The sequence below is a fragment of the Danio rerio genome, chromosome 25 (genome assembly GCF_049306965.1).
Source record: "Danio rerio strain Tuebingen ecotype United States chromosome 25, GRCz12tu, whole genome shotgun sequence".
NCBI lineage: Eukaryota > Metazoa > Chordata > Actinopteri > Cypriniformes > Danionidae > Danio > Danio rerio.
Window position 1 is genome coordinate 7,272,244 of NC_133200.1, and position 24,699 is coordinate 7,296,942.

Genomic DNA, 24,699 nt, shown 5'->3' on the forward strand with positions numbered 1-24,699 from the left:
CTTGGGTAATTACTGAAAGTACACTCAGTGGAGCGTCAACGGTGTGTATGGCATATCTAGAGCCACTGCAGAGACTCAACGAAAACCTGAACAATTTTCTTTTGTCTAAAGAAGCTAAACTAAATGCAAAGCAGCTCCTGGATAGATTTATGAGCCCGGCATTCAGGGATTTTGGGAGCAGCGCTCTTGCGGATCCGGAGCCTTTCTGCAACTCTAATGCAGCAGATGTTGAACACAAATTATCATTAAGCACTGCTGGAAGTCTTTGAAAACTGATGTTGATATTTCTGTGATGTGAGCTGAAATGTATCTCTACTGAAAGATGTACAATATTCAGTTCTATGCAAAATTGGACAAACATTAAAAGAACTGGCTTTCAGTTTTTGGAAAACAACTTATGGCTAGACATGAAATGAGAGTCGTGGCCTCATTCCCAAAACACAAGAAGAACAAATTGTCTTTTAAAACATTTGTAAACATTTGTGTGTGCGTGCAAATAGCAAACAAGTAACATTTTTCGTGGTACAAATTGATCAAATTTAATTAATGAGCTTAAAGAAAGTATTTTTCATTGTCACAAATCACTAGAGAAAGCTAAACAAATGATTTAGCCGGTAGTTAGCTCTCTGTAACTTTAACATGGTTGCCCACTGAAGCTAAGCAGAGCTGTGCCTGGTCAGTAGCTGGATGGAAGACCACATGGGAAAGCTAGGTTGCAGCCGGAAGTGGTGTTAAGTGGTGTTATGCTACGTTGTTGACGCATAGCCCTATGCCGTGGCCGTCGGCGTAGCTGACGTGCACCTCTCAATAAATGTAACTACACGCCGCAACGACGTGATTGGCCGGCTTGGTAGCGCTGACGAGTCTGGGCGGGACCGAGAGATGCGCGAATGGCGCGACCCCGATGGAGCGATTGTTTACAAGTGTGGAGTCCTGTGAAGGAGCTCCGGATGGAAGGTTTTGTTTTGTGTTTACCTCATAGTTAAAGTTGTTGCACGTCCGCCGGTTCCTGCCTCAAAATGAGCGAGTTTGAGCCACTTGTACATTCAGGAAGTGTTCAGGAAAAGCAAAACTGCAGCGAAGAAACTCGACACAGAGGAACATTTACACCTCACTGCCAACTAGTGTTTCGGAAGTGTTAATGCAGACCAACAGAGACAGCGCGCATAAGTGTAAATGCACAGCTACGTGCGTTGCATGCGCCGTGAGTTACGCCGGTCACTTGATGCAGAAGTATAAACCAGGCTTTAGTGAGTCCAGCAGGGGACACTCAACCTGTGATCTTTGTGGGTCCTAATGCCCCAGTATAGTGACGGGGACTCTATACTGTTCAGTGAGCGCCATCTTTTGGATAAGACGTTAAACACTCAGGTCCTGACTCTCTGTGGTTATTAAAAATCTCAAAATGTCCTTCGAAAAAGTGTAGGGGTTTAACACCGGTGTCCTGGCCAAATTTGCCCACTGGCCTCTGTTCATTATGGCCTCCTAACCATCCCCATATCCTAATTGGCTCCTCTCTGCCATTCAGCTGGTGTGTGTTTTGAGGTCTGGCGCAATATGGCTGCCGTCCTGTCATCTGGGTGGATGCTGCACACTGGTGGTGGATGAGGAGATCCCCCCTGTGACGAGGGGGCGGAGCCAAGAGTTGTGGGAACGAAACGGGGCTGGCCGCAAATCCCACGGAAGGAGCTCTGGACTATAAGAGGAAGAACAATGGCAGAGGAGGACAAGAGAGGACTGGGCCCGGACGCTTTTACTATTACTTTTAGTTTGACAGCAGTCTCTGTGAGGAGCTGCTGTCTGTTTGTAGGTAACAGATGGCTTGGTGGAATGATTTAATCGCATGCTTAAATCTATGATCCAAAAATTTGTTCACAAGGATGCAAACAAATTGGGATAAATGGTTGAAGCCCTTATTATTTGCTGTGCGGCAGGTTCCTCAAGCCTCCACGGGGTTTTCCCTCTTTAACTTCTCTACGGCAGACAACCCTGGGAGGTGCTGGATGTCGCTAGGGAGGCTTGGGAGGATGAGCCTTCACAAAGTAAAAGCGTCCGGGCCTGGTCCTCTCTCATCCTCCTTCTCCATCGTTCCTACTAATATAGTCCAGTACTCCTTCTGTTGGATTCGAGGTTGGTGTGCACCACAGGTTATCATCTGTGGCAGGCCTTGTTTCTTCCCACAGCTCTCGGCCCTGCCCTCTCGCCACCCCCCCCCCCCCACTCCCCCAAAATGTGTAAAAGCACTTTGAGTGCCCAGAAAAGCACTATATATATGTAAGAAATTATTATTATTATTATAATTATTATTTAGATGTTCAGCCTCAACTTGCAATTTTACGTTTCAACCACAGGTGGCAGTAAAGAGATAACACTTCTGTAGTGCATCTTCAAGAACAAACTATTTACATGAGGTAATCAGCTATTCAAATCTGAATTGTTTTTGAAATCAGAAAACAATTGTTTGCCCACAAAATAAAATAAATAAATACAAATTTAAAGCAATTTAATGGGTGATATTATGATTTTTACAAATTATATTAGTAACTAGTGTCCCCATAATATGTCGCCTCAAAATAGCTCAAGGTTAATTTATTATGCCATGCTGCAAATGCTCTTAAAATTGATGTAAAAACCATTTTTGTATATATCTCTTTAAATGCAAATAAGTATCTGTATGTGGTACCTTTACAGCTCATGCGTCTGGTACTTAACAACAAAAAGTGCTATAAAAAACTCATATTTGATTTTTTATTGGTTTTTATGTCATATTTTGTGTTCAACAGAAGAAAGAAACTCAAACCGGTTTTGAACAAGTGAAGGGGTGAGTAAATGTTGACAGAATTTTCATTTTATGGGTGAACTATCCCTTTAAATATAGTTAGGAAAGGTGTTCTTACCTTCAGGTGGGTTTGGTCAATAACAGAGTGCTCCCCTTCATAAGCGATGATCACTTTGGTTGATGAAATCATCGATTCTGATGGGTAGCCTTTCTTGAATATCTTAATCCTGAAAGTTCCTCCTGTGGACAGGCCATTAGCTTGCACATTGAAGGTAAAGGAATCTTTCAAGCTAACGCTCTGGTCACTGTGTTCATAAGAGACCACACCCTTAGTCAGGTCTTCCTGTGTAAATGATGAAGATTCAATTCCACTGACTATGATCTGACCATCACTGGGAGGAGAAATCACATCAAAAATGATCTCATCTGCACTTCTGATGTCCATGTTGGTTTCTGCACTTAGTAGACTGGTGTTCAATGTCTTGGTGCTGCCGTGGTCCATGACCATCATGTTATTGTTGGTTATGTGTAGATAAGGATCACCTGCTTGCACTTGCAGGACAGCTGTGGTCTTGTGTAAACCATCAGATACTTGAAGTTGGAATCGCTCGCGATCTGCCCCATGGTGGACAAACAAAACCTTCTTATCCCTCAAGTCAGCCTGGCTGAAACGGTATATAGGCTGTGTTGGGTCTGCAGAAGAGACAATGTTTCCTGAAAGAATTCCCACTCTCACATAAACCAGCTGGGTATCATTAAAGTCAGAGTCATCGTCTTTGAAAAGAATGTCATCAGTGGTCAATAAGCGCTGATCATTTCTGACAACGTTAAATGGTTTTTGTATTACCCTTTGAGGCACGTGGTCATTCCTGGACTGTATTGCAATGTTAAACACTCCAGTAAGTAATGCATGACTCTCATCTTGTCCACCATTGCCACCTCTTGAATCAAATGCCAGGAAAGTAAACTGGTCATGCTTTGTTTTCGTTCCATCATGTTTGTAAATCAGCCTGTTCAAAGAAAGATCCTCATTGCTAAAGACCCGAACTGCACCTTCGAACCTTTGCACACCGGGTGGAGAATCTCTGATAAGACGACCATGCTTGGGATCTTGTTTAATTCTGTACACAAAGTCTGTTGAGGTGGAGGTTTGAAGCCAGAGATATTCCTTATTTATGATGTTTTCATTTCCTTCAAGCACAACAAGTTTTTCGTTGGTTAGGACAGGTGCATTAGAATCAGCCTTGATTTTGATTGGAAAGGTGTATTCTCTGGAGTACTGATCTTCTGCAAACACTTTGAACTGGAACTGATCCTCAAAGTCAACTGCCCTGCGCACACGAGGACTGTAGCTAATGAAACCATCCAAAATGTCTTGTTGAGTGAAGGTATCACCATCAGATAACTCTTTATCAAGCATTAACAAGACTCCCCGTACTGGACGTTTCAAAATTGCATACTGGACTGTTCTTGAATCACTACGGCCTACCTTCACAAAAGCTTGCAATTGATCGGGCTTAATGACTTGTTGCTGTCCCCCATTAACTTCCAACGGAGCCATTTTTGATATTCCTACAAGAGCAGGCATGATCTGAATTGTAAATGTGTTGTCTGAAAGAACAACCTGTCCAAGCTGTGCATTGAAGTGAATTACCTCGGACTCCATGCTGTTGTGATTGGCTGTGAAGTTGGGAATGTATTTCAATCGGTTCTGCTCTAGATCAGACTGATGAAATTGCATGACTCTTTTTGCAAGGCCACTGTCTGAGATCAACTGCAGTTCTCCAAACTGAAGTGGCTGAGTGATATCATAAACAACATCTCCTGTTTTTGGCGTAGCGGAAATGGCCAAATTCTGTATTCCAATAGGGGCACTGCTATCCTGATTGACCACAAGGCCGGTATTTGTGACCAGAGTCATCTGGGGCTGGGTGATGAGCAACTTAAATGTGCTTGATTGGCTAACCAAATCTCCATTCGAGACCTGCAGGGTAAGTCCTGTCACTTCTCCTCCCTTGTGGACATAGTAAATGTTTCCCTCTTTCAGCTGTCTACAGGTAAACTTTCGAAGACCAAATCCTGGAAGCTGAGCAGTCTCCAGATATCCGACAGGAGTAGGGTTTGACAAGACTGTGACCTCGATGTCATCACATCGATTATCTGAGTCTGTGATTTTAATAAGGTTTGGGCTCAATCGTGTGCGCCCATTGGCAGTGACTGAAATGTCACCTGCACTGAACTGAGGGATGTCATTGACAGGGATGATCTCTACAGGGAGCACAAATTGTCGAGCAACGCTCAAGCACTCAGGGAGATTTGTACCATGTGCAATCACCTCCAGCCTCATTTCATCTCCATACTTCTCATTGCCATGATGGGAATACTTGATTTTCTTATTGACAACATCTAGAAGGGTAAACTTTTTGCCATCTCTTGAGTTCGTACTAAGCACTCCATACCAGGGGTCACTTAGCAGAGTAAAGATGATCTGAGAATGACGAACACCTGCAGCATTTAGGTCAAATGTTGGGTTGAGGTTTACTATATCAACAAAAGCTTCTCCTCCTTCAGGAACCAGAAGAGGAGTGATGTCCAAGAGCTTGGACACATTGCGGAACATCTCTGGAAAGTCTTCTGTTGGGAAACAATGCCTTTCGTCAGTATTTAAATCAATGTATGAGATCCTTACTGGAGGCGTAGGTGTAGGCTCCAAATCATCATCATAAGATGAGTAATCATACTCCCCTTCACATTTCACATGAATGTCTTTAGTTATCAGAGCATCCTGGAGGCTTCTTCCTTTCTGATTCACCTTGATCTCTCCTAAACATCCGATGAAGGACTCTGTTGTGATCTCCTCCTCAACACGAATCAGATAATCATCTTGAAACACATCCTTCATCTTCTTCTGAATACCTCCTAGGTACAGATTCCCCACTAGATCCAGTTGTCCTTCAGTCTCATTAAGACGAAGTGAAACCGGTTGACTATCCACAGCTATCAGGAATTCGTTGCTTTCAATCTGAACTTTTACTCTGTGCCACTGATCATCGTCGATTTTTATTTCCACATTGTCCAGCATATACTTCCCATCTCCCAGATCAATAATGCCTTTTAGGAAACCTCCCACCATTCCTATTGCAATGAAGTCTGTTCGGTGTCCTGGATGGAAGAGCAACAGTGCATCCTCAATGGTTGTCTTGATTAACATCTCCAGGCTACGGGCTCCAACGTTAGGTCTTGTCCATGTAGGGAAAGAGATGAACGAGTCTGGGCTTATGAAGCTTACAGAGTCTCCATCTCCAGCCTCAAATTCACTGCTGCATGTCTCTTTGGTGTCATAGCAGACTGTATTGGCTAAGGACAGAATATCAAAGTCATGAGACTCAAACATAACGTCGCTCATGCAGCCGCGCAGGGAGGGAACAGCCGTGCTCAGGTACTCAACTTCCAGATCTCTCACTCCTCCAAGAAACACTCCCTGGTCAATGTTCAGGTCCTCATCTGCATTCTCCAATTGGATGAAGGTTGTGTACAGGTTGTCCACAGCCATAGTGAGTTTGCCGTCTTTCAGAAGGAGAGACACATGGTGGTCAAGAAGGTTACTGAGTTGGAGACCCATAGAGGAGGCCAGAACCTTTTCTCCAGATCCCATGTCAATCCTAGCCTGTATATAAAGACACAAATGAACACACATTAAGCAGCAGAAATGTCTGTTAAAAATAAAAGATAAAACAGACAGTTTATTGGAAAAATGTTTTGAGAAAAAGTTGGAATTATAATATTAGGGTGTTTTCAGTTGAGTTTTTCACAATTAGGTATACAGTATTACGAAATGTGAATAAACAAGTAAAATATTTGGTACTTTCGAACAATGCAATAGAATGATGACAAACATTACATTTGAATTATGTTGAGGTTTTAATTTCCTCAATTACACTGTCAAAAAAACAAAGCTGCATTAAATGTAGCATTGCAACAATAATCTTTTCACAAATTTAACTAAGATTAAACATACCATCATTTTCGCAAAAGAAAGAAACACAGAAAAAATAAAGCAACAACTGAAGTATGGCTCCATTTCATCCACCAAGAAATTTTAAGCACAGTTTTATTTTCAAGTTAATTGTCAGCTGCTATGATACTTTATGGCTTAAATTTCAGTTGTTGTTACTTGAAAAATGATAATTTATAAAATAACAGTGATAGATAATTAAATTATAAAACAATTGATAACTGTAATGCACTATTGTAGTATGTGATCTTGTAAGACGATGCTTTGCCGCTTCAGACCATTGAAGGTTGCCAGCAGGCATCTTACCACATTAATATTAGGTTAGATTTAGGTTGTGATGTTGGGTGAACAAAATTCAACTTCTAAGGATAACGGTATTTTGATGTCCAATAACGATGTCAAATGACGCTGATATTTGTTTGATTTTAGGTTGTGTTGGTAAGTGACCAAAATCCAACGTCGAATTGATGTCAAATACTGACATTTATTCATCAGGTCTGGCAACCAAAATCCAACATCTGATGGACGTCATAGTGAAGCCTCCTGACATCAACCCAATTTTAATTCACCCAAAATGCAACGTCCCCAGACGTTGGGGTACAACGTCAATCTGACGTCATGTTTACGCCCTGTGCATGCCGAGTTCTCTTTTTACTAACTTTACTGCAGCTATTTTGTAAAAAACATTTTTCAAATAACAGTAGAAATCCAAACCTTTAAGAATTCTGCAATGATCTGAATCTGTTATCAAGCTCTTTGCAAAAGTAGCTAATTATTATAATTAATATTGGAAAAGCTACATTGTTTCATAAGCACAGTAAGATGACTTACTGTCAATCTAATAAAAAAAATTAACTATGCTAATAGCTGAGCTACCAGTGTTGCCAACCTAGTGACTTTGTCTCTATATTTAGCCACTTTTCAGACCTCTTTGGCAACAAATTTTCAAAAAAGCGACAAGCGACTTTTTTGTGTGTTACTGGAGATTTTTATAGACTCTCATGTATCCATACTGTACCGTCCCTACTCTTCTCAACGAGCTGCAGGTGATGTCGTCCGCCCCTCCCCCACCTCAGAGCCCTGACAGGAGGCCCAGTCCACATACAGCAGTCTCTCCCACCTGCAGTCTGAGAGCAGATTACTCCTCTGTTTACCGACGGCAAATGAATTAGCACCCTGAGTGTGAGGTATTTTCCATTGTGCAGTCAAACTGATCTGCTTCTCCTTTTTTATAACAATTTAATTTGACCGTTTATTCTTTTCTTGCTCACAATCACAGATACTTTCGTTCAGTTTCGAAACTAGTCTATATTGATATACTGTATTCAAACAGCAATGAATTTGGTTAAACTGACAAACAGAAACGGTAGAACGCAATTACGTCAGCAATATGCAAATGACATACGATGTAATCTAGCAACATTTAGCCACTTTTCTGGCAGATCTTAGCACCTTATTATTGAAAATAGTTGGCAACACTGCCAAAATCCAACGTCGAGCAAACATCTTAAACCAGTGGTCACCAAACTTGTTCCTGGAGGTCCGGTGTCCTGCAGATTTTAGCTCCAACCCTAATCAAACACACCTGAACAAGCTAATCAAGGTCTTACTAGGTATACTTAAATTATCCAGGCATGTTGAGGCAAGTTGGAGCTAAACCCTGCAGGGACACCGGCCCTCCAGGGCCGAGATTGGTGAGCCCTGTCTTAAACCAATGTCATATTGACGTCAAAAACTGACATTTTTTCGTCAGGTATGGCAACCAAAATCCGACGTCTGATTGACATCATAGTGGTAACATCAACACAACTTATATAACGTAAATTAGACGATGATATTTGGTTGTTTTCAGGTTTCATTGGAAAGTGACGTCTGGATAATGATATCAAACTGATGATGGGTTCTGACATCAACCCGATTTTCATTTTCACCCAATATGCAACGTTTCTTGACGTTCAATCTGACGTCATGTTGACATCCTGCGCCTGCTGAGTTCACTTTTTACTATCTTTATCACTGCTAATTTGTAAATAACATTCTTCAAGTAATAACAGTTGAAATTCAAGCCTTAAACAATTCTGCAATGATTTATAATGTATCTGTTATCAAGCTACTTGCTGAAAAAAGTAGCTAACTGCAAAAGCTACATTGTTTCATGAGCACAGTAAGCTGAGCTACCGTCAACCTATTAAAAAATTTAACTACGCTAATAGCTGAGCTACTTCTAGCCACTCCCTTACATTGGTTATGCAGTTGCTAAGATGTTCTGGTTTGTTTGTGGTAAAAGCTGCACATCTTTCCCAGAGATCGGTTGCGGCTAGAAGGGCATCTGCTGCGTAAAAACTTGCTGGATAAGTTGGCAGTTCATTCCGCTGTGGCGACCTTAGATTAATAAAGGGACTAAGCCGACAAGAAAATGAATGAATGAATGAATAGCTGCACATCATAGGTTTATCCTTGCGTGGAAATTGGGGTTTGGGGTTTTGTTGCTCCGCAAGCACCCCTAGTAAATCTTTATTTCACTTCTGATCCTCTGGCACATTAATCATGTTTAGGCATTTAAGCAAAAACACAAGACAAAAGTACTGATCAGGAATATGATTTTTCACAGTCCATTATACAAGCATCCAATTGTGAAATTCTGCCGCAGACTTTGTTGGACCAGTCTATTTGAGACAACCTAAACGGAAAATATCACAGATCTCATTTCAGATCCGCAGCCTCCAAAAAATGAAAAAAGTAAATCTAAGTGAATTGGATGCGTCCGTAGAAATGCGTTTTTAATGACAAATCCTGCCACCGATGAGATAGTCTTGGTAGCGCTTCACACCGTAGTGTAATGCAGGCAGTTCGAGAGCCTGTGTTTATCTGTGCGGAGCGGGAGCCGTTTTCTGGGAAGGCTGTAGATGAAGAAGAAATATCTCAGAGCAAAACCAGTAACTCATTCTAGCCGTGGACGCTTTTTCCATGCGCTGAGCTGAAAAACTGTGACGATCCAGTCGCAGTGGAGCTGGAAGCGAATGTGAGTCATCCCTTTCACCACAAAAGCAAACGGCTGCCTCTCAAAAACTCACTAGAGATTTTCTCAGTGTGTGGCTCATTCTGGGAGCCTGAAGTCTTGAAGGGCCATGAGAAAATAATGGAGCTTGTATTTATTTGTGTAGTCAGTCTGGGGTTTAATCTACAGTACAAAGCAGATATTTTGACAAACGGCACCCTGTGCTTTCTGATTCTGCCAAATCTGATTTCAGTCTTTAGTGCATAAGTAGCAGTTTCAAAAGGCTCCTTAACCCAAAGCAATTTTACACTTAAAAGAGAGTTCAGAGGATTACAACAACTAGAAGTCATCTAATGTTAATGAGGTGATTTGAGGGGACTTTGAGAGGCTGTTTTCAACTGGTTCTTTCATATGTATTTTTTGCTGATTGTATAGCTATTTGATATGATAAGAATGGTCTGGCTGCAAATGCAAGCTGAGCTGCATGCAATGCTTTTAATGCGCACAACTAGCCCCGCCCCTAACCCTACCCCTTACAGTGACGTCCAGGGCCAGATTAACCAATGGGCATTATGGGCACAGGTCCAGAGGCCCGTGCGCACTTGGTGCCCCTGCAAGTGCCGATTTTGGAGTGTCTATTTAGGCTTTAGTGCACCTATTTGGTGCAAATAGTGCACCTTGTTGAAATAAGCTAGTTGAGTGATTCCCGCCCATCACCGTTTGATTGACAACACAACTAAAGAGAGCAACAAATAGCAGTGTGAGTGGCGTAGCTTGTAAATCGCATGACAACATGTTTTGACGCAATCGATCAGGAACCCGGTTCAATCCAGCGTCTGATGAACACGCTCTTCTTTTTCCCCACTACATATCAGATTTTGCCTACTCTTCATCACGAGAAAGACAAGTAGGAATTATTAATAAGTGTGTGCATTATGGAGGACTCAGATTTATAGAACTGGATTGTTGAGGTGTTATATCCAAATCATATGCATTATAAGCTGGTAGAAGTTATACATTAAAATACCCTTAAATATACATATTTTAGTTCTGTGTTAGTGATCTTAAACAAGTATTATAATCCATTCATTTCACTAGTTGTATTAGTATTTTTTTCAAAGTATGCTACAAATGCTTAAACAATAAGTTAAATCTTTGTAGACTAGAAATCGATGTACTATATATCATTTATTTAAAAAATGCAGGCAATATATTATAGATTAATTTAATTTAAAAATATTTTATTAATCTTATTTTTTAATTCAACTATAGGGGTGCGGCCAGGTAGGACATTACCGGGAGTGTCCCATATTTCAGACCCATCTCCCACCCTTCTCCCGTAGTGTTCTGTTTCCCGAAAACTCCCAGAATTCCATCATTTTCGTTCTAAAATTTAAACAGTAAGACGTATTAGTGTAAACTGGGCCTAAGTGTGTATTTTTCGTAAGCGGGTTTGCGATGGGGGCGGGGCGGGGCGGAGAATTGGCGTTGCTGGCTCAGCATCATGTTGTCTATATGGCCATCAGTCTATCGTCGCAACCCTAATATCAAGCAGTGTGGATCAGTACATATCAAGCTTATATATCATGCATGATGACTAGCCAACCAGCTACTCTCATGGACGCGCACGAGAAAGACGTTAATATGCACAGAAAGATATACAGCGCTTCTGTTGGATTTAAGAGACATGGCACATACTAGAAAAGGTGCCTCAGTAATGTTTTTGAAAAAATGTACACTGCGCCCTATAGTAAATTAGCCATATACAAAACTGCATGAAAACGTACATAATTCTCAGTTCTCAAAAAATGTAGTCCTGGGTACATATTCCTAATCAGCCTGGGTTGAAAAATATAGCGTTTCGTTTGTTTAGGTTTGAAAGTAGATCATATACAAATGAATGTAAACCCTTTACAGTTTTGAATGATGTCTTGCGCATATCTGTACGACAAAACTAAGCTTCCCTTAGCCTATAATGACAGTAATGACAGTGAAAGTAAAGTGATGATGTTTTACTGAAACATAAGTGAAGCACAAAGCCTCCATGCATTTAACATAAAAAAGATATATAGCTTACTTTTCTGTAAATAATAGCAAGAATTAAATAAAGTTTGGCATATTTGACACTTTAGTTGATGTAACCTTGATAAATTTGCATATATTGCTGGATCTAAAGATTTTAGAACTTATATCCATTATAGCGAAAATGCATTCATGCAGCCAAATAGAAGCGTTTTCACAAATCAGACAGCTATCAGATCAGAGAAAATGTATAAAGTGATCAAAATTTCACGATTTGAACCTCAAAAGTCTCTCACCTGTAATCTGCCATTGCTGAGCTCCAGAGAAAGGTAATCTTTGTGTCCCGCTGCCAGCAGGAGCAGGCCGCTGCGTCTGCCAGTTTTAAATTGGAGCGACACTTGAAAACTTGACAGGTCTTGAACGGCATCTATGCGACAGTAGCTGTCCCCGAAATAGGATGCTGCAAACACAGAGCAGAGAAAGTTTTCTCATTAGAAATGTTTTAACGATGACGTGCGCCATTAACGTCTGAAAGATGCACAGCAGATGGAAGTTTGAATGTAAAACTTTTTTTTTTCCAGCTGTCTTGTCAGCTGTTGTGCAGAAAAAGACACTGTTCTGGAGAGTTCCAGCTTTGGCCCCCTCGAGAATGTTTATATAACCAGGATTCCAGGAGCTTAGTGTAGTAATGGACGGCTGTATGCTAATGTATCCACCTGCCTCAGACGGCAAAATCGATTTAGTTTTTTTCTTTATTGCTTTTACTTTATTAAATCATACACACATCACTCCTGGGCCATATATCAAGGAGATCCCCAAAGTTTCCAGGACCCAAATCAACAGCGTCTCTCTGCCCTGGTAACATTATACACCCAGACTCATTGGGAAACCCCACAGTGGAATTCTGGGAAGCATCCAGAAAGGGAAGATTTTCACAGGAACTATGGTCAACATCTTGGTAGAGGGTCAGGAGTCAATTTATGACTCATGTAATTCCATTATCCCATCATCTACAGGACGAATTCTCAAATTTTGTTGAAAATCAGGGTTCTTGCAACTTTTCCAAAGTCCGTTTTTCTAAAGGCATATTCAAACTTGTTCGACCACTTCTGGAAAGATACATATTTACATACACAAATGTAACTAAATGGACTAGTTAGTTGTTTTTTAAGGAAAGTTATGTTAAAGTATGTTGTTATTTTTCTTCTTCTTTTTTTTAAAGAGTAAGATATACATTTTAATACATTACTTATATAATAATAATAATAATAATAATATATTACTTTTTTCCTAAAATGGACATCAGGCACGTGCACACATAGGGCTCAACCTGTGCAGTGCACATGCCCTTTTTAGTCTTAGATAGAAAGTGCCCTTCCAAAAGGATCTGAAGTGCCCCAGCGAAAACTAACTATCCCCCCATCCACTCTTCGCGACACTAACATCCCCCCCCAATCCCAGACCCCACCCCACGTTCTCTAGTGCTCGCGCCGTATAACTCCCACCCCCCCAACCGACCCCCCCGGTCTTCAGTTTGCGCGTTCCCTCTCCCCCCTCTCTTCAAAATTTTCATCCTGCACATGCCCCTTTGACAATCTCTGCACGGGGCTGATGGACGTCGACGGTTTCAGGTTTTCAGCTTTCTTCAAAACATCATCATTTTTGTGTTCAACATAAGAAAGAAACTTATAAAGTTCATTCAATCATTCATCAAGTACATTTACATTTATGGGGTGGCGACGCAGTAGCGCAGTAGGTAGTGCTGTCGCCTCACAGCAAGGTCGCTGGTTCGAAGCTTGGCTCAGTTGGCGTTTCTGTGTGGAGTTTGCATGCTCTCCCTGCCTTCGCGTGGGTTTCCTCCGGGTGCTCCGGTTTCCCCCACAGTCCAAAGACATGCGGTACTGGTGAATTGGGTAGGCTAAATTGCCCATAGTGTGTATGTGTGTGTGTTTCCCAGAGATGGGTTGCGACTGGAAGGGCATCAGCTGCGTAAAAAAAATGTGCTGGATAAGTTGGCGGTTCATTCCGCTGTGGCAACCCCGGATTAATAAAGGAACTAAGCCGACAAGAAAATGAATGAATGAATTTATGGGGTGAACTATCCCTTTAACAGCAGATAATCACTTTAATGTCAGAGTACTCTTCTCTTAAAGCTATCATATGACTTCTCAAAACTTGGCAAGCAGTAATCTGGACTACATTTGTGGCTCTTTTCCATCTGTTTTGAAACTTTGCATTAAAGAGTAATTGCATGGAAATATATTACTATAATATCCTAAGTTCATTGTCCCACATGAAAAGAATGCTTAATGAGTTCAGAATGACACGAGAGAGAGTAAATAATGACAGATTGTTGTGTAAAAGTCTTTTTTTTTTTGCAAACTATGTAGCATCTGAAATGATTTTGCAAAATGCACTATCATTAGCTAATGGCTAACTTTTAAAGGAGACCTATTATGCAAAAATCACTTTTATGAGGGGTTTAAACACAGTTGTGTGGTAAAATTCTGTGAATATAACCAGCGTCTAATGGTAAAAATGTATTAATTATTTATTTTTATAATCACATTTGTTAAAAGCAGTCTGCAGAAACACTTTGATTGACTTTCTCTGTTTGTACGTTTTATCAGAGGGGGGAAGCTCCACCCACTAGTGATGATCTCTCCCTAATTATCATAAGACATTAGACTTGTTTTTGAATTTGCCACTATGCGGACACATTTATATAACACAGGCTCATTCTGAAAACGTAGTCCTGTGGACGTTTCTGGAGACCGCGAATTAAGTAGCCGAAAGTACGTATGGCTGCATTTAATTTTTTAAGCAAACGCTACGGGGTGGTATGGCGCCGTTCCTTTTGGCGCTTACCGGCTGACCGCTTACTTCCGTGTGGAGGGCTTTCCCGCCGCAATCAGTTTGTCCAGCTAGCTCGTCGTGTACGTGGGCGGACTTGAGATGCAGAGAGGAGTTGACCACGATGACGATGACAACCGAGTTCGAGTCCAGGGTGGAGCGGTTCCAGAAATCAGGTAAGACAAAAACAGAATCCAAAAAATAAAACTAACGAGTGAACAACAGGGTGAGGATGTGGTAAAAATCAGACGAGGACTTTTCTTTTTCTGGACGGCTTTTGTAAACCGTCGGTTGAGTTTAGAGTAAGCAGGTGGGCGTGTCAATCTGTAAAATTGGTTGGGTTTAGCAATGGAGGAGGGTGGGTTGGTCTATTGGGCGGTCGCCCATTCATTAATTCAGTCATTCAGTCAGTCGACATTGGATTCATGCGAGAACAGCGCGGGCGCGAATGGCACTTGCAAGAGGCTTTAGAGATGCGAAATAGCGCATTTGGAGGATTCGCGAAAACAAAAACTGCAAAAATACGAACCTCCCGGGACGTATTTCGCGGTCTCCAGAAACATCCACAGGACTACGATTTCAGAATGAGCCTGGGTTGCATTTATAGCTCCGCCCTCTTCTGAAAAGAGTAGTCTCATTTGGATTTAAAGCGACAGTCAGCAACATGGCACAATTAGGATCAAAGCCTAAAAGGGTTGGATTCAAACAGTTATGAAACATTATCTGTGGTGTGTTTTGAGCTCAAACTTCACACACACACACACACACACACACACACACACACACACACACACACACACACACACACACACACACACACACACACACACACACACACACTCTTGGGACATCAGAGACTTATTTTACATCTTTTAAAAAGATCCCCTTTAAGTCAGTGGCAATGAGCCCAGTTGTGTTTTCATTTCTTCCTTTGTATTCATGCACAAAGGAAACATGACTTGAGAGAACACTTAATACTCAACATAAATAACAGTGAACTGGATGTGCAGCAAAAGCATCTATTTCATGAAGAGAAACCATATACATTCAGTCAATGCACTCCAAAAAACAAACGCATAAATCTCAGCAAAGGAGCGCAATAGGAGCCAGAGTTGGTATATGATCTCTCATAGTCATATATAATGCTGAAAAGGTTATAACATTTAGATCTGAGCCACTGTCCGCACGGACCTGAGACCCACGGATAGCATATAAAACAGAGAAAACTGCATTTTAATGAAGCGTACATTTATCTAAAGCCTGCTATTCTGATTTGGTGCTCAACGACCTTTTGAAACACACTGGAGATAGAGAAGAGCCAGAGAGAGAATATATGGAATTAGCTGGGAATATTTCCCTTCAGCTTTACGACCATCAGATCTGTTTTTGCTGGAATATTCACAGCATACTCGGGATGCAAAATGGGCAACTGGAGCACAAGGACTCTAAGGTTCAATCTGCCGTCGGTGCGCACTGAGCATGCTCAGAAACAGACACAAGGGCCACAGTGAGCACAGCCAGTCGAATAAATCTGGAAGCCATTAAAACTCTTTGAGGGGATTCTAAATGGGACACATGTGTTGAAGACCCCCAACCATTGCGGCATTCAACGTACATTTAACCAATACTCTTCTTTATAGACCAGTCACGTCTCATTGCGTGCTAAAAACACAGGCGGCAGGTTTTTGTTTGTGAACAAGGGTCATTATATTGTTGGTGGGTTGATTATGAAACTCCATCAGTTTAAAGGGAATGGCACATCTGTCTTTACACACCAGTTATTTTAAAGAGGGGAACACTGTTTGAAAAGAAAACCCTGAGTGGAAAAATTGAAATCAGACAGAAACATGGAATCTCTGTGTGCCAAAGGGGAATTACAAGACCTAACTGACATTGGTGGAAAAGATAATTAGCCTAAACATCTATCTAACATTTATTAATGCACATTCTTATCATGCTAATCATTAAAATCAATAACTTGCTTGTTCATTTTCACCCCTTGACTTCCAAATTACCTTCGTTGTTTAATTGAAGGCCCACTTTAATGATCTAAACTAGGGCTGTGCAATTAATCGAAAATCCGATTTCGATTATGGCTTCTAACGATTATGAAAAACCATCAATCGAGATAAACGAATATTGCATTATATACTAAAAGCGCGAAAGACCGCATGCTTATGTGTGTGTGCAACACGCGCACACGCATAAGCACGCGGTCAGCATTCGGTCTCATTCGCACACTGAGACGAGCAGAGGAGCGCAGACATTTAAAGTAATCTTAACGTGAGCGCTTTAATGGTCGAATATGTGTCAGAACGCGGTGATTAGTGATTATTCATATTAACCCTCATTCGCGTAATAAAAAAACGAGTTGAGAATCAAAAGACACGTGAAAGAGAAACAATTAAAGTGACAGAGCAAAATGCTGACGCCTGTTTTATCATTAATCAAACGACGAGAAAATCCCTTACTGCTCTTGACTGAAGGATTTTTGTAGCTAAAGTGTTTTTCTTAGAGTGAAGATGCTTAAAGCACAGTTTGTTTTATATTTTTATTCTATTGTATTTATTTCTCTTTCCTTTGCAGGGTGGAAAATAACTGTGTGTATATATATATATATATATATATATATATATATATATATATATATATATATATATATATATATATATATATATATATATATATATATATATATATATATATATATACAGTTGAAGTCAGAATTATTAGCCCTCCAGAATATTAGCAACCCTTTTTCTCCAATTTCTGTTTAATGGAAAGAAGTTTTTTTTTTTTACTTATTTCTGAACATACTAGTTTTGATATATCATTTCTAATTACTGATTTGTTTTATCTTTGCTATGATGACAGTACATAACATTTTACTAGATGTTTTTCAAAATACAAGCATTCAAATTAAAGTGCAATTCAAAGGCTTAATTAGAGTAATTCATAATTAGTAAGTCATTCTATAACTGTAGATTCTTCTGCAGACAATCAAAAAATATATTGCTTAAGGGGGCTAATAATATTGACCTTAAAATGGGTTTCAAAATATTTAAACCTGCTTTTATTCTAGCTAAAATAAAACAAATAAGACTTTCTCCAGAAGAAAAAAATATTAGAGGAAATACTGTTAAAATTCCTTGCTCTGTTTAACATAATTTGGGAAATAGTTATTTAAAAAAACAAAATTCTCAGGAGCGCTAATAATTTTGACTTCAACTGATAATCGTTTTGAATAATCGTGATTACAATTATGACCAAAATAATGGTAATTATGATTTTTTCCAAAATCGAGCAGCCCTAATCTAAACAACATCCAAAAGTCATTTTCTAATAAACATCCTCTTCTGTTCTGAAGTATATCAGATTATGTAAGTAATTTGTGTAGATGCATTTCAAATGGTTCATTAAAGATATGCCGTATTGCTTAGCATAAATGTACATATTATGATGGTAAATGTGACGTTCCACTTGATAACACTGTTCAGAACCACTTGTTACACATCATAAGCATTAGTATGTGGTTATGGCATTTTTAAAAAGCATTGTCACAATTTTGGCCTCATATAACAGGTAATACCACTGACAACACTTTTGAAACTTGATTTTTAGTTAGACAGAAACCTAAATATATATATAAGCTTATTTTTATGACATCATAAGCCCACATTATTTTGACTTATTTTTTTCAAATTTTAACTGTGTTTTTGATGTTTTTTTTGTGCGTCATTTAGCACAGTGATCCCTAATCCCTGGTCAGTGGATCAATTGGTACTGCACCGCACAAGAAATCATTAATTATTTTAGTTTTATTTATTATCTGAGTCTAAACAATCTTTTATTTTGAAAAATCTTTTAGTTTGAAACATAACCATAATCTTTTGGCTATATCTCGGTCACTTGAGCGTCATAACTGAAGACTTCCCCTTCGTAAAGAAACTTTCCGAAGACAAAAGGACGGCACAGTGAAAGACCTACAAACTGCCAAGGAATGGATCCCAACCCATTTGTCAACAGATCAAGTGAATCCAGCATGTCTGTGCAAGAAAAAGATCAACTGCTGGAGATCGCAAATGACGTTCCCCATTCACATATCGCGTTTGTGGAGACTTGTGCACGCGTATTATAGGCGACGCGCTTCTGTATTCCAGGCACACCCAGTTGAAAACACCTTCAGAATGCTGCGAGCACACAATCACGTGACAATCACACAATCAAGTGACAAGAACTGACTGATCAGCTTATTTTGTATGAAATACACACATTTCTCCATAAATAAAACTTGTATCAGAGTTGCAGCAATGTTTCATCCTCTGAGAAAACGATTGATGGCAATCTATGTACCCACTCCCCCTAAGCCAAGGTAAAATTGTCAAGCGTTGACCAGTCCGCAGCGACAAAAAGGTTGGGGACCACTGATTTAGCAGACAACATTATCTTTTGTCAATTTTGCTGACAAAACAGTATATTGTAACTATTAATATCTACACTAAGAATGAAAAAAAAAATACCTTCAAATTATGTGCAAGCAATAATTTGCAAGCTGCAGTTCACTGAATGGACACCAGTGTCGCTAATAACAAGCCTCTATAAATTCTATATATACGCAAGGAAATTACATTTGCTGTTTGTTCAAACTACGTATTTAAAATGAGCTGAAACAACTTAATTCTTGAGCTTTTTTATGACTACTTAATTGTTTTATGTTCAATCGAGCTACATTTGTAAAAGCTAACGAATAAGTTAACTTGATTCCTTCATGTAGCCCCAACTTAAATGGGTTGTGTGGAACCCATAATTTTTAATAAAAACCCAATGGAAACAAATGAATGTAGTATTGTCTAAAATATCTGTCTAAAGCACTGGAGATAATATGTGCATCATACTATAACTTAGTATGTATCCTATAATCCACCACTCGCACACTATATAGCACAAACGTGAACTGTATTGTAGTCCTTTCCTTTTGATGTGATTTTCTAAGTCATACTAACTTGATCACATAATGTTGCACTTGCTCTTACACCCTTCGCCCTGGGAAAGTGTGTGTTTGTGCATACGCATGTCCCTGGTCGTGTGCCAGGGCAGATGGCGCTGTCGTGAGGGCCGCTCCAGTCTGTATTTTTAGTGCTCAAAGGAAACTGAGTGGGTCTCTGTCTCCTCATCCTGTGAATGAATCAGACGCGCCCGTGGTTCCTCAAATCCCTATTAGACGTCCGGAACATTCACACGGAAGCAGAAACAACCAAAAAAAAAAAAAAACAGTGGAAGCAACCTGCTGTTTACTGCGCCAAACTAGAGATCTCTACATCACAGCTAAAATAATCTACAGTGAAGCATAAATTTTCTACTTTTATTAACTTCCTTCGGTTAAGTCCCTTAAATATCAGGGGTTGCCACAGAGGAATGAACCGCCAACTATTTTAGCATATGTTTTACACAGCGGATTCCATTTCAGCTGCAACCCAGTACTGGGAAACACTCTCATATGCACTCATACACTATGGCCAATTTTGTTTCCCCAATTCACCTATAGCGCATGTCTTTGGACTGTGGGGGAAACCGGAGCACCCGGAGGAAACCCACACGAACACGGGAGGAACAGACAAACTCTATTCAGAAATGCCAATTGGCCCAGCCAGGACTGGAACCAGCAACCTTCTTGCTGTAAGGCGATATTGCAAACCACTTTGAAAGATGATTACAATTTTAAACCTCTGTTTTCTTATTGTATGTAGTTTCACATTTAATTTATTCCCGAGACTCAAAGCTGAATTTTCATCATCCTTACTACAGCCTTTAGTGTCAAATGATCCTTGAGAAATCATTATATAATAATTTGCAGTTCTATAATGATCAGTTGTTACTGCACTGTAAATAATGCTGGGTTTTACTACTTTGTGTTGGGTCAGCATAAAGGAATTGAGTTAATTTGTTGGTTTTGACCACATTTAAGTGGATTGAACATAAAACAATTAAGTTGTCCCAACGACAAAAAAATTGTGTTGTTTCAGCTCATTTTAAATAAGTAGTTTGAGCAACAAATGTCATATTTTTACTTGTGGAACAAAATCACTAATAAGGATTCTAACAATTATCAGTGACTACGTTTACATGGACATCAGTAATCAGAATATTTGCCTTAATCTGAATAAGACAATAATATGATGAAGGTGTTTATATGAGTTGCTTTTTCAATGTTCCTTTCATGATCCGGTTTTACATGTTGTAACACATAGATTGATTAACGGCATTGCGTCACCACGCTATCCACGTTTCCTCCGTAGTTTCATATAATTTCAGGTGTTTCATTTTCAATTTGTCGACTTTAACTGCAGTTTGGGACTTTCACTTTAATTCAGGAACATTTCATGCATGCCCCCCTGATAAACGAGATATTTGATGTGAGTATGAACTCCTGGAAGAGGGTACTTTTAATCGAATTCAATACCACATGCTAAATGCTAATTCCAAAAACAGAGTCTTGTGCAACAAGCAGGATGTTTTTCTAAACATTTTGGTACTGGTTTTATTGTATAAATACATTTGGTTGAATTGTTAAATTCATTCGTATGGTTAATTTTTTTTTAATCGAGAAATTAAGCCTTGTGCAACATAAAGGGCACATTTTTATGCCTATCTGACCTATTTTTGGCTCAAACTACAACAGAAGCAAATGGAAATAGAATGTCTACTGAATGTCAAACGTCAAACTAACTTTACCGAGGTTCAACAGCATGGTATGGAAACCTTATATACCTGCTAGACAAGCAAATGATCCCATCCCATACTGCTGGCATTGCACAGCTCAAAAATACTATATAGTGTGCAATTTAACATAATTGCCTCTAGGAGTCGCCAATGGAAATAAAACAAACAAACACAAGAAATGCACGTACGCCAGACATAAAGTTGGCATTTCTACAAAAATTTAAAATTGATATTGAGTTAGAATGCTGTTTTCGCGAAAGCTTTAATGAAACTATTTCACATTTATTTTGGTCTTGCCAATATACTCGACTATTTTGGATCAATGTTGAAGCTTTTATTGCTCATAATATCTTAAAAAACTTTTCCTTATCTTAAAAACATGTGATTTTGGGTTTTTATGTTAAGGATCGCTCTTTAAAAGATGCTGGTTTTATTAATTTTATTATTATGTAAATTTCACATACATAAATCCAAGTTTTCCAAAAGCAAACCTCTCTTCATGGTGTTAGAAAAAGAGATTCAAATGTATTTAAAAGTGATTTCCAAGTCTCAAAATAGAAAAGCAATTAAAACTATTAATATATGCTCCTCCTTTAACATTTTTACATAAAATGTTTGTATATATGCATTTCCTGTAAAAAAAAAAAAGTGCATTACTAACTCTTGTAAATAACTAAAATTGGAAAATGTGCGAAACATATTTGTATGTAATTTGATAACTATGTACCCTGTCCTCTGTTTTTTTTTCTTTCTTTTCTCCTTTATTTTTTTCACTTATTTCATTCTTGTTAAGAAATGTAAAGTGATTGTACTGTATTGTATAAGAAAACTTTACATGCTGGTTCTTGTTAATAAAAATAAATAATAAAAAAAAGACATGAAGTTGGCGTGGATCAACACACATTCTCACGTTAATTTCATCGTTAGTAAATCCAAACGTGAGCGTGAAATCTGGCGTACGCAAAGTTTGTGTGCGTACGCAGCGTTGATACATGAGGCCCCTGCTGTTTTTGTGCCGCTCTCATGTCTGCTTCATTTCCCTCATGCATTTCAGCCTTACTTTGCTTCATTAATTGCTTTTCGCTTGGATTAGTCTCTTATTTATCAGGGGCCGCCACAGCGGAATGAAGCGCTAACTATTCCAGCATATGTTTTATGCAGCGGATGTCCTTCCAACCCAATAGAGTATATGCTGAGCTAGTGCTGTTCTCATGCTGATAAACTTCTGGTTACCTGTTATTGTTAGTTTTTTTCCATTTTAAACGATACCTTTTACAGCAGCGATGTTGTAATATAGTTAAAATACAACCAGTTAAATAGACTCTGGCATAAATTTAGTTGCTCAATAATGCTATTTACACGCACTCGCCCTCAGAATCGGCAGGCTAGCGCAGAAGCTCCAATAAATGGTCATATTTTAAAAACATGGCGGGTGAAAATGTAATTTAATGCAGTGCTTCTTTATATCGGATATCACTTTATATCGGATATCACTCAGCCAGTGGAGATCGCTGATTTTTAAAGAAAACAGACCTTAAACGCGCCGGTTTTGCAATGGCTTAACCCAGGTTACTGGCAAATTAAAAGTCTTATTAGCATGCTTCGGCATATACCCCATTCTGGGAAACACACAATTTAGTTACTCCAATTCACCAATAGAGCATGTCTTTGGACTGTGGGAGAAACCGAAGCACCCAGCATGCCAACACTGAGAACATGCAAACTCCATACAGAAATGCCAACTGGCCCAGCCGGGACTCGATCCACCAACCTTCTTGCTGTGAGGAGACAGTGCTAACCACTGAGCCACCATGCCACCTAGAATAAGCTTATTATAAAACATTAAAAAATACTTATTGTAAACTTTTGACTGGTAATTTATATTCTGTCTAGACCGAATGTGAAGGTGACCTTAACTGGCTCGCTCATTTGGCTCAGGAATGATTTGTTGTCCACGGCTGCAGTCATGGGGAATAAACGGATCTCTCCGCTGATGAGCTTCTGTGCCAGTAAAACAGGCCTGGCTGGACTCCACATCCAGTCTCTGCACCATATACACCTGCTCTTATAACACCACCGTCTGAACTTTCACCTGAGCTTTCATCCACAAATTACACTTACACCACCACTACAAAAAAAAAAAAAAGAAAGAAAGAAAAGAAAATGTGAGTCACTGATCCATTTCTGCCTGCGCCATTCAAACAAGCACAAATAATTAATCCCAAATATCAATTTTTAAGAGCACATCTAAACATCTTTTCATGTGTGGTCTCCATGGCAACAACTACTGACCATTATACGTTTCCTAAAACAAACCACCGCTGAGCTGCCGGTAAGATTAAACATAGTAAATGGTGGTTTTGCTGATGATTTGTTCCTCTAGTTATGTGTATGTGTGTGTGAGAGGGAGAAGGATGGTTGTAATTACATCAATCTTAAAGCTGTGTTTTACTGGAGTCTCTCTATATCGAGTCTGAGCTATTCGTGGGCATCGCTGTTGCTATGGCAGATCAAAAACAGCCTCGGCGTTGATCAAAGTCTGTCAAGATGTTTCAAGAAAATATTATTTTACAAGAAAATAAGGATGATGACACATACACGTAGGGCATGTTTTCCCCTCTGAAATAGCTATTGAAAAGAAGGGAATGAAAAACAATGCATAAACTGTTTTGAGCAACATCTTTAGAAAAAAAAAACATAGGGAAAACAGTGCTTTTGTAGGAACCCTCTCATCATTTGAAAATGGTTTATAATGGGAATTGTTTTGTACATTTTCGAGACTGCACCTTTACAAAGATTTGCATCTAAAACCTGATCGATTTCTTGTTTGGGAGGTGCAAGGGGAAAATAGGAAAATGTATTTCGTATAAATTCTCGTGTCTGAATATATATATATTTATATATATATATATATATATATATATATATATATATATATATATATATATATATATATATATATATATATATATATATATATATATATATATATATATATATATATATAAAAGAGTTTTGGGAAGGTTAAATTTTTCTGGTAAATAAGAAAATATAATAAATGTATTATCACAAAAAAGTCATTAATGCTTACAATGCCACTTCTAAACCGTAATACAAGATTGGTCTGAGATAGAGGGCAGGAAAGAAGGGTATTTGTATATGGGAAGACATTGTTTGAAAGCCAAAATGTTTTCTAAATTGTAACCAAATTCTACGACTATTAAGTACTAAAGGGTTTGAGGAGTAGTTTGATGTCTTTAATGATAATGAAGAGCATAATAACGCATGCAAAGGTATTTGGGTGCAAGAATC

The 24,699-nt window shown here is 39.2% G+C and overlaps 1 protein-coding gene across 4 annotated transcripts in view; it reads right to left on the bottom strand.

Annotated features, from left to right (window-relative positions):
• cspg4 (chondroitin sulfate proteoglycan 4) overlaps positions 1–24,699 on the bottom strand; it is a 127,358-nt gene that overhangs the window by 43,538 nt on the left and 59,121 nt on the right. For 3 of the 4 annotated variants that reach the window (XM_073942690.1, XM_073942689.1, XM_073942692.1), the window contains exons 2-3: positions 12,111–12,274; positions 2,898–6,446 (exon numbers count right to left, since the gene is read on the bottom strand). In XM_073942690.1, coding sequence (XP_073798791.1) covers positions 2,898–6,446; positions 12,111–12,274 — 3,713 coding nt within the window. Of the gene's footprint in view, positions 1–2,897; positions 6,447–12,110; positions 12,275–23,298; positions 23,516–24,699 lie in introns of all 4 variants that reach the window. The other variant, XM_073942691.1, reaches the window with a different exon arrangement.